This window comes from Cervus elaphus, chromosome X (genome assembly GCF_910594005.1).
Source record: "Cervus elaphus chromosome X, mCerEla1.1, whole genome shotgun sequence".
NCBI classification, from domain to species: domain Eukaryota; kingdom Metazoa; phylum Chordata; class Mammalia; order Artiodactyla; family Cervidae; genus Cervus; species Cervus elaphus.
This window is the reverse complement of record NC_057848.1, coordinates 27,221,296-27,232,113: the sequence shown is the minus strand read 5'-3', so window position 1 is coordinate 27,232,113 and position 10,818 is coordinate 27,221,296. Positions and strand designations below refer to the sequence as shown.

Genomic DNA, 10,818 nt, shown 5'->3' with positions numbered 1-10,818 from the left:
GGGGGCAGCTGCCAACTGGAAAATTCCAGCGTGGCTTTTATCATAGTGTGAGAAAATGCACAAAACAAACTTAACCACTGTAACTCTTTTAAAGCTTGTGAACGCACAGGCCCTCCGTTATTCGAGTCAACACGTCTCGCAACCATCGCATCTAGTTCCAGAAGTTTATCTTTTTTATCACCCACCCCCAAGGTAGACTCCGGTGCTGGTGCTGAGGCAGCTCTCTTTGAGCTGACAGGACAAGGGCAGATACAAAGGACTAATCTCAAGTCATCTCGAATAATGTGCGACATATGAATGACAAATATTCAAAATGCGTGGGATTGGAGGGCGCGCGGAGGGAGCGGCGCGGGGAAGGGGCGGCGCGCGGAACGAGGAGAGAAGCGGCGCGCGGAACGAGGAGAGAAGCGGCGCGCGGAGGGAGCGGCGCGCGGAGGGAGCGGCGCGTTTGTACGCCACGCAGCACACTCCGCTGCATTTGCTCCTCAGACGCGGGCGTGTTCGCAGCTATGGCCGACGCTGAGGCGAGCACCGCGATGGCGGACGAAGCCAAACCTGACGCGAAGACTTTGCAGATTCTGCGGGACATGGCCAATCGCCTGCGCATCCATTCCATCAGGGCCACCTGCGCCTCGAGCTCTGGGTAAGGCGCCCTCGTCGAAGCTCGGGTCGTTAGGTGGCTAGCCCTGAGGGGACGCCTGTGGAGAGAGTTGAGGGAGCTGTCGCGGGGCGGGGAGGGCTCGGTTGTGGAGGCCCCGTTTCACGCTCTCCGGGTTTGGCCGCCACGTGCTCCGGCAGCCACCCCTCTAGAGCCCGTGGCCGGCCGACAGTGGCGGCCCGGGGCCTCCGGCCTCTCAGGTTAACGGAGAGGAGTCCGGGCGCGGCGGGCGGAGCGCATGGCCCGGGCGGCTATCGTGGGAGCGGGAGCGGCCTGGCGCTGTTTGTGTGAGGAGGTGTCCTCGACACCAAGGCCTCGAACCCAGAAGGTGGAGTTCGGAGAAATAAAGCTTGAAAGAAAGTGATGGGGAAGTAAGAATCCGAGCAAAGGGGGACTGTTGCTTCTGCTGGTATTTTGTCGAAGATGTTTCTGTCAATATTCATAAAAGATATTGGCCGTTAGTTTTCTTGGAAGGTGTTTGTCTGCCTTTAGTATTGGTATAAGGACGATTCTGGCCCAGAGTGAGTTTCAACGTGTTCTCTTCAGGGTTTTTTGTTTTTTTCCTGGAAGAGTTGGAAGAGAATTGAGGATTCAGCAGTGAGGCCATCAAGTTCAAAGTTTTTCTTTGTCATGGAGCTTTTCCACTACTGATACAATTTCCGTATTGTAGATTTATTCAGATTTTTCTCTTTGTGAATCAGTCTTCTTCGATTTTGTTTCTAGAAATTTCTTATAGGTTGAATGATTTATTGCCATACAGTTGTTCGCAGTACTTTATAGTCCTTTTTATGGCTGTAGAATTGATGGTTATAGCCTTACTTTCATTCCTGAAATGAAATTAGTAATTTCAAATCTGATTTAGTACATTTAGTAGTTTTCTTTTCCATTTACTCTAGTTAAAGGTTTGTTAATTTTGTTAATCTATTCAAAGAACCAACTTCTGTTTTGGTTCATTTTCTACATTGTTTTCCTAGTCTATTTGTTTCTGCTCTAACATTTTATTACTTTTTCCATTTTGGTAGCTTTGGTTTAGTTCTGCGTTTTTTAGTAAGTTGTGAACTTAAGGGCTTCCCCTGGTGACTCAGACAGTAAAGAGCCTGCCTGCAGTGCACGAGACCCAGGTTCGATCCCTGGGTCGGGAGGATCCTCTGGAGAAGGAAATGGCCACCCACTCCAATATTCTTGCCTGGAAAATCCCAAGGACAGAGGAGCCTGGCGGGCTACAGTCCATGGGGTCACAAAAAGTTGGACAGGACTGAGCGAGCTCACTTTCTTTCACTGTGCACCTAGGTTTGTTTTTGTTTGTTTGTTTTCTGGGTGTTCTCTTTTTTCCCTTGAGAGACTTTTTTTTTTTTTAATTTATTTTATTTATCGGCCTCACCGTGCAGCTGGCAGGATCTTAGTTGCCGGACCAGGGATTGAACCAGGGCCCAGGGTAGTGAAATCGCCAAGTTCCAACGACTGCACTGCCAGGGGATTCCCAGAGATAGTTCTTTTTTAATGCAAGAATTTACAGCTATAAACTTCTCTCATCACTGCTTTTGCCACATCCCACAAATTTTGGTATAATGTGTATTTCATTTGTCTCTAAAAGTTTATCAGCTTTTCTTGCAATTTCTTCTTTGACCTATTCATTTAAGTACACTGTGGAGGATTTTTGTTTTCTTTTAAAATTGAATTATAGTTGACTTGCAATATTAATGTCAGGTGTATAATACAGTGATTCAATATTTTTACGGATTATACTGCATGTAAAGTTATTTTAATAGTGTGTTGCCTAATTCCCACAGAAGTGTAAGCTTTACCATTTTCCTTGTATTATTGACTTCTAACTTCACCCTGTCATGGAGATGTGCATGGTTCTGTTTTTGTTTTTGTTTTTTTTACACTTATTTTTGCTCCCTTCACCTTCTAAACTAATAATGGTTTACATTTTCTCAAGAGATCTCTGACAGGAGCATCTACTTAGGGGATACTTGCAAAGCCAAGAGGTTTCTCTCTCCATTTTCTGTATTGTGAAATTTGAAAGGGGAGATTAGTAATACACATGAGCTGCACTTAAAATCTTACTCTTCTGACTTTTGGGGCATGGCAGGGCTCTAGAGTGCCTGCCTGGATGCCCATGAAAGCTGCTTTTTTAAGAGCAAGGGTTGCTTCATTCTATAAGGGCCTCAAGTTATTCCACCATGAGAAACTTCTCAGTCTGACCATTTACTTCCTAAAAAAAATTCATTTTAGGTAGTAGAATGCATTTTATTCATTGGGGTTTTTAAAAATTTTCTCCCCCCCCCCCCAAAAAAAATTTTCTTTCCCACTTTCATTGAGATGTAATTGAGCACACGGGGCTTCCCTGGTGGCTCAGCAGTAAAGAATCTGCCTGCCAATGCAGGAGATGAGGGTTTGATCCCTGGAGAAGGAAATAGCAATCCACTTGAGTATTTATTCTTGCCTAGGAAATCCCATGGACAGAGGAGCCTGGCAGACTGTAGTCCATGGGGTCACTCAGAGTGGGACACGACCTAGCAACTAAACAATTGAGCACACAGCATTAATATATTAGCATAATAATTTGACTTAAATATATTGTAAAATGATGACCACAAGTTTATTTACCATCCATCATCTCATAGATTTAAAATAATGGAAAAGAAAAATGTTTTTTCCCTGTAATGAAAACTCAGGATCTACTCTTTTAACAACTTTCAAGTGTATATCATACAGCAGTGTTAACTATAGTCATTTAGTTGTGTTTTACTTCTCATATCTGGAAGTTTGTAGCTTTTGACAACTTTATCCAATTCCAGCTCCCCCCAACCCCCACCTCTGGTAACCACAAATCCGATGATCTTCTCTGAGTTTGGACGTTTGGTGTGGTTTTTTTGTTTGTTTTGTTTTTAGAGTCTACATGTAAGAGATAATACAGTATTTGTTTTTCTCTGAGTTATTTCAGTTAGAATAATATTCTCAGGGTCCATCTATGTTGTCACAAATGACAGAATTTCCTTTTTACGAGTGAATTATATTATATCATATATATGTACCACACATCTCCTTTATTCATTCATCTTTTTAAAATAAATTCTATATTTTGTTTATTTACTTAGTTTTGGTGGCTCAGCATGTGGGATCATAGTTTCCTAACCTGGGAAATCCCCCATTCATCTATCAGTGGACACTTAGGTTGTTTCCATGGCTTGGCTACTATAAATAATGCTGCTGTGAACATAGCGGTGTTCTGCTCTGGTGTACATTCCCACTGACAGTGCACAGGCTTCCCTTTTATCCACATCCTTGTGCTGTTAAGTCACTTCAGTCATGTCCAACTCTGTGCGACCCCGTAGACGGCAGCCCACCAGGCTCAGCTGTCCCTGGGATTCTCCAGGCAAGAACACTGGAGTGGGTTGCCATTTCCTTCTCCAGTGTGTGAAAGTGAAAGTGAAGTCGCTCAGTCGTGTCTGACTCTTCGCGACCCCATGGACTGCAGCCCACCAGGCTCCTCTGTCCATGGGATTTTCCAGGCAAGAGAACTGGAGTGGGTTGCCATTGCCTTCTCTGCACATCCTTGCTAGCATTTGTTAATTCACCTTTTTGATGATAGCCATTCTGATGGGTGTGAGGGGATATCTCACTGTGATTTGGACTTGCAATTTCCCTGATGATCAGTGACATTGAGTACCTTTTCATGTGCCTTTTGGCTGTCTATCCTCTCTGGGAAAATGCCTATCAGATCCATTGCCCATTTTTAATAGGATTTTTTGTTGTTATGAAATTGTGTGAGTTTGTTATATATTTTGTGTATAAACACCTTATCAAATATGTGATTTGCAAATACTTTTCTCCTATTCAGTATGTTGCTTTTGCATTTTGTTGATGGTTTCCTTTGCCATGAAGAATTTGACTCAGTCCCACTTGGTTTATGTTTGTTGTTGTTTTGTTGTTTTTGTTGGTTTTTTTTTTTTTTTTGTTTTTGCTTTTAGTGTCAGATTCAAAAAATCCTCACCAAGACTCAGGTCAAGGTGCTTACAGCCTATGTTTTCTTCTAGGAGTTTTATGGTTTTCAGTGTTACATTGAAATCTTAATCCATTTCAAGTTAATTTTTGTGAGTGGTATAAGATAGAGGTCCAGTTTCATGTTTTTACATGTGAATATCCAGTTTTTCCCTTACCGTTTGTTGAAGAGACTCCTTCTTTCTGCATTGAGTATTCTTGGCTCCCTTGTCAAAAATTAGTTGACCATATAAGCGTGGGTTTATTTCTGCTTCGTGGAATTTCTGATTAATGATACCACAAATGAATTCAAGTGAAATAATACTCAAATGTTTACAGAGTCACCAGGTGAACTTCTCCAAGTATGCCGGTGCTCCACTGATAGAAGGAGGCTAGTCTATGAGGCCTTGCTCTCTTCAGGGAGAGGAGTTGTGAGATTACTGGGCCTTAAAGCATTCTTAAAAGCTGTGATCTTGGTTGGGGGGGGGCACTGAGTGGCTTAGCATCCCTTTCCCTTGACTGGATTCTTCTGGGGCTGGAAGAAATGACTGCTGCTTCTGGTTTGAGGAGACCATGTGTTGAAAGGCCTCCTTGTGCACTGTGTGTGTCCCTGGTGAGTCACTTGCCTGTGAGAAATGACCTGTGCCATGTCTTCCAGCCACCCCACATCATGCAGCAGTGCTGCTGAGATCATGTCTGTGCTGTTCTTCCACGTGATGAGGTATAAACAAACGGACCCAGAGAACCCAGACAATGACCGTTTCATCCTCTCCAAGGTAAGCTGGCACAGGAACCTAGGGGCAGCTCAGAAACTTGGTTCTTAAATTCATTTTAAAAGCCACCATGTGTCAACAAGGCCTGCGATGGCCTCTGTTTATCCTTTTGGTTCTTCCCTCTTTGCTTCATGTCTTCATCTGTTTAGGTTGGTATAACAAAACACCAGAGACTAGGTGGCTTATAAACAATAGAAATTTATTTCTCACAGTTCTGGAGGTGAGAAGTCTAAGATCAAGGCACTGGCATGGTTGTGTTCTTGTGAGGGCCATCTTCCCAGTTATGGACTTCTCATTATATCTTGAGGTGGAAGGAGAAATGGTTTCCCTTTTTATAAGGGCACTGACCCCACTCCTGAGTGTTCTGCCCTCATGACCTAATCACTCCCCAAAGACCCCCACCTCCTTATACCATCACCTTCAGCTTCAGATTTTCAACATAAAGAGATTTGGAAGGAGGGGCACAAACATTCAGACTGTGGCAACTCATAAAGATCTAAAAGGTGTTCTAGCAAAAACTGCATAGTGGGAAGGATGACTTGCAGCAACTGGCAGCCCCTGTTTTCCTTCAGTACTTCACCTTAACCCATCTGGCACCCCTACCCAGAGTCTTGCTGCTCCCATCCTGGGCCGCCTTGGTAGAGGAGGGCAACATTGAGCTTGATTTTAAGGTACATCCCACTTCTATCAGTCAGCTTTCTCTTCCATTTTTCTGCAGATCACCAGTAGGGAGTTTCTCATGAGGCTAGATATGGTAACCAGATACCTCATGACATTGGAAGACAGGAAAGAAAAGGAATGTTAAAAATAAGATCGATCTAGGAGAACAAGCAGCTCTCTTGATGCTATCGGAAGGTTTGCTGTGTTCTGAGCAAAGTATTTAAAACTTAACTGGTAGAACATCATGTGCAAATAGAAACCCCAGATCTAAGCAGTGGAAAGTAAAGAGAAGGCAGAGTACGGGCAGAGAACCTGGAGCTGTAGTTAATGACCCTTGTCTTGGTATCTAAAATGTAATCTCAAGTGAGGTTTGCCCAGGGATGAATAAAAGATGTGTGTAGAGGAAGAGAGAGAAAGCAGATGAGTGCAATTAGTAATAGCTAATAAAATCTAGGTAAAGAATGTGGGGAACTTCATTGTGTTCTTTTTACAACATTTCTGTAAGTTTATATTTCCTTCATCATAAAAAGTGAATAGCTATAGATATACAAAGTATGACTGTTTAGAGCTCTAGTTTGGTTTTGGGGTTTTTTGTTTATTGGTTTTGGGTGGGGGGCGGTGGCTGCAGCATTCAGAATCTTACTTCCCTGATCAGGGATTGAACCCATGCCTCCAGCAGTGGAAAAATAGAGTCTCAACTACTTGACCACCAGGGAAGTCCCTAGAGCTCTAGTTTTTTAAAAAAGGAAAGAGGGACTTCCCTGGTGGTCCAGTGGGTGAGACTCTGTGCTTCCACTGCAGGGGACTCAAGTTTGATCCCTAGTTGGGAAAGTAGGATACCCCATGCCATGGGATGCAGCCAAATAAAAAGAGAAAGATGTGGGAATTCCCTGGCAGTCCAGTGATTAAGATTCGGTGTTTCCACTGCCAGGGGTGCAGGTTTGATCCCTAGTCCAGGAGATAGCTGCAAGCAGGACAGCATGGCCTAAAAAAAAAAAAAATGCCTAGATTCTCTCATAACCGCTGCTGTCATATAATCAGAGTCATTAGCCTTAGAGGTATAGAGTGACTTTCTGGCATGCAATCGCAGGCTGGACACTGGTTAGCTACCAGAATTTGTGTGTTTGTCAGATTTATGCAGCAGATAAAGTTAGAAAAGAGAAAACACTCAGGAGCATAGTCCATCTCGGATCTGGTTGGGAATAGAGTAAATGGACTTGCTGGAGGCCAAGAAGCCAGGGTCTTCATAATCCGTGCTCCTAGGGCACCGGTGTCTATGCAGACAACTACAGATGGAGGCCACCTGCTCAGGTCTGGGCATGGCGCTAAATGAAGTGCTCAGATTCCCTTGGAGCCCTCATGGTGCTCATGATCCCTCCATCCACCACCCTGGCCTTAGTTTTTGTTTCACAAACTTTTGTTTTCTTCAACGAAGCAGGCCTGGGAAGTAACCAAAAAGCCTGTTTGTAAACTTGTTCTTGAAGTGTACTTTGTGTCACAACAAAGATGAGAAATGCTACCTAGAAGAGAAGACTTTCTTTTCTGGGTGCCCTTGGCACACTGAGTGCATCTTTATTCTTGTCTTGGACCACCTCAGTTGTGTGTCCCCACACAGCTTAGGAGTTCTTGGAAAAGAAAAGGGAACCCATGGATTAAACCTGGGGGAAGTGGAGTTGGTCTGAGCATAGAGCCCAGGCTTGGTCCAAGGGCAAGCAAGGCACCTGGGAATCAGAGCTTGTTACAGGAGTAAAGTAGGAGCTGTGGGGACGAAGACAAAGTTAGAAAGGTTGTCAGGAGGGATTTCAGTGGGACAGTTGTCAGAGCTAGAGATGCAAAACAGAAAAAGAGTGAGGGCACGAAGCACATGGAGGAAGGTCAGGAGCCCCAGGAGGAACAGAACCATAGGGTGGATCAAGACAGGAGAGGGATCCAAGAACTCACAAGTACCATTCAGCCATCCTGTAGTGACAACACTAACCAGTCTGCTTGAATGAAGCTGACATCTGAATGGAGGGAGGGGACAGAGAAGAAACAAACCCAGAAATAGCTAGCATGCCAGAGGGGCCAAGAATCCTAAATCCAAAGGAACTGGAGGGGCAGGAAGTACTAGGTGAAAGAGATGATCCAGAAAGGTCTTGGTGTCGACATTTGAGCCGAGAGTTGAAAGGAGTGAGCTGTGCCCCTTCTTAGGCATAAGCACCGGGCACTCTGGGGGAAGAGGAAGGCACAAGTGCTGAAGCCCTGAGTCAGGTGTGTGCCCGGTGCATTCAGAAGACAGCCAGGACACCAGGCACCCGGGGCAGTGGGGGAGAGAGTGAGAGGTGATGGGGGTCACCGCAAGAACCCCCATTGACGTTAGATGGCAAGACCTTGGACAGTTCTCCACAGCGATTGAGGCTTAGGTTTTAACATGCTCCGCCTGGTGGCTGTGTTGAGAATTGACTGGAGGGAAGCGGGGAGGCCACTGCAGTGACAGAGAGAGGTTTGTGGACAGGCTGAGATGGTAGCAGTGGAAGCATTGACCAAGTTTGGTGTCTCTTTAGAAGTTTGGGAGTGGGGCCTCAGTGCAGCAGACCTTTGACACCACCTTCTCTCCATGGGACAGTGACAGCCTGTGCCTACAAGCAGGGTGGGGGGGGAACAATGGAGTGGTGGTGGAAAGGGATTTATTTCTAGCATGACCTTTTACATAACCCCTTCCCAAATCTCAGTTGACTTGAGTTTTACAAACCAGGGGAATGGAAGTCTTCAGTGTGTCTGATTCCTGTTTAAGAGCCCATGTTCTTCAAAAACATTGAACATCTGGTTTGTATATGGCTAGATAAAAGGCCTTGTGAAAATGGCAAGGCTCATGCTTAGATTTTTTTTTTTTTTTTGGTTTGCTTTTGGGCTCTGCTTAGGCTGCCATGTGGAGAAGTTGCCCTCTTCTATGTTGTCAAATCTGCAGTCGCCCTCACCAGCTGCATAGATTCCATGTGACTTCCTTGTCTTTTTAATGTTGATCTGAGACTTGGAGAGCGTGTGGGTGTGGGGAAGAGTTAATTCCCTTGCAGGGTGGGAGGGGCTGCTGTGAAGAGTAACCTTTGTCTGGTGCCTGATCCTAGGAAGTTGGTGCACCCTGCAGGTGCACCTAACCTAGGTTCTTTTGGTCCCTTCTCCTACAGAGACTCTCATTTGTTGATGTGGCAACTGGATGGCTGGGGCAAGGACTGGGGGCTGCATGTGGGATGGCGTATACTGGCAAGTACTTTGACAAGGCCAGGTAAGACACTTACTCAGAAACCATTTAACTCTCCAATTACCCCACCCCTGGCACTTTGGCTTTGTTTATTCTTTATTAGTTTGGGAATACAGTGATTTAAAAGTTCAAGTCACCAAGTATTCAAGCAATAAAAAGAAATCGTATTTCAGGAAACTGTTACGGCATCTCTGGTTGGGTTCTAAGTGCTTCCTGCAGTATAGAAACTAGTTTGTTAGGATTCAAGTCTTTACCAAGATAGATATCTTCCTGTTTCCCATCTTTCAGTGAGCTTCACTATAGAGTGAACAGATGGTGTGTTCGCCTTTCCATTTGGGACCCCTGTATGTTAATAATCAAAGGTCTCTTTTTGGAATGATTCCACCTTCCAAAAGACAGGCAATTTCATGCCTTTATTATAAGGGTGTGTGTCTGGGTGCTGCTGATATAGGAGCAGCAAAATGGGGTGTCCCTGTTGTGTGCTAAGTCGCTCTTTAAAAATTTCACTTACAGCATTTTTCTGCCCCAGCAGTGGAGAAAGCACAATAAAGTGCTTCCAGAGGGGCTACCTGGGCTGGAACCTGGGACTGAGGGGCCACAGACTCAGGTGCCCTGGGGAACCGTGGGACTAGAACATACATTCCATGGTGTGCTTTCTCCACTGCTGGGGCAGTTGCCCTGCTCCATTTCCCATAAGACTATTGACTTTTTTCATCTCTCCTTTTTGCCTCTATTAGTCCCTGTTGTGTGGTTAATCACTTTTTTAAAAGTCCATTTACAGCCCGGGGTCTGCATTATATTTTATTGGTATAAACATTTCATGTTTCTGCTGTGGAGGAGTTTAATATTTACAACAACAAATGCTCCTGAAGTAGAATGTTTTGATTGTTATGGTTATTGTAAATAAGTTTGTAAGATCAGAAATAGAAGGTAGTTGTACTTTAAAGAGCTTACCAAGAAACTGTATATGTGAATGTTTGGGTGTTTAAGGGCCTTCTCTCCATCCCCTCTTGTTTCTTGGACCCAGAGAAGTGAAAGAACCTAGAAATAGCGTTTGCAGCTAAAATGAGAAAACTAGCCAAAGGTGCAGCCCATCTCATGAGGCCCAAGCTTTTAAAGCTGCGATTCCTCAGCTGTTGAGTTTGGGCAGCTTTGACAAGGAAAACTGTCTCATAGGAACCTGCTGATCCGAAGCACGTGCTTCATTCTCTTCCTCTTGTTTCTCTTTGTGAAATGTACTTGTTCGAGTGGCTCAGAGGAGCCCCAGGCAGGGTCATAACCTCTCTTGACTTGCCCCAGCTACCGGGTGTTCTGCCTCGTGGGAGATGGCGAGTCCTCAGAAGGCTCCGTCTGGGAGGCCCTGGCCTTTGCATCCCACTACAGTCTGGACAATCTTGTGGCCATCTTTGATGTGAATCGCCTGACCCACAGCACCACTTTGCCTCTCGAGTACTCCATAGATGTCTATCAGAAGCGCTGTGAAGCCTTTGGGTAATTGTCCT

General features: G+C 44.9%; 1 protein-coding gene across 2 annotated transcripts in view; it reads left to right on the top strand.

Moving 5' to 3' along the window:
- Window positions 1–263: 263 nt before the first annotated feature.
- Window positions 264–10,818, top strand: part of TKTL1 (transketolase like 1) — a 28,239-nt gene continuing 17,684 nt past the window's right edge. Inside the window, exons 1-5 of one of the 2 annotated variants that reach the window (XM_043897722.1) lie at window positions 264–284; window positions 490–643; window positions 5,304–5,421; window positions 9,243–9,340; window positions 10,616–10,807. In XM_043897722.1, coding sequence (XP_043753657.1) covers window positions 510–643; window positions 5,304–5,421; window positions 9,243–9,340; window positions 10,616–10,807 — 542 coding nt within the window. In that variant the 5' untranslated portion in view covers window positions 264–284; window positions 490–509. Of the gene's footprint in view, window positions 285–406; window positions 644–5,303; window positions 5,422–9,242; window positions 9,341–10,615; window positions 10,808–10,818 lie in introns of those variants that run through there. The other variant, XM_043897721.1, reaches the window with a different exon arrangement.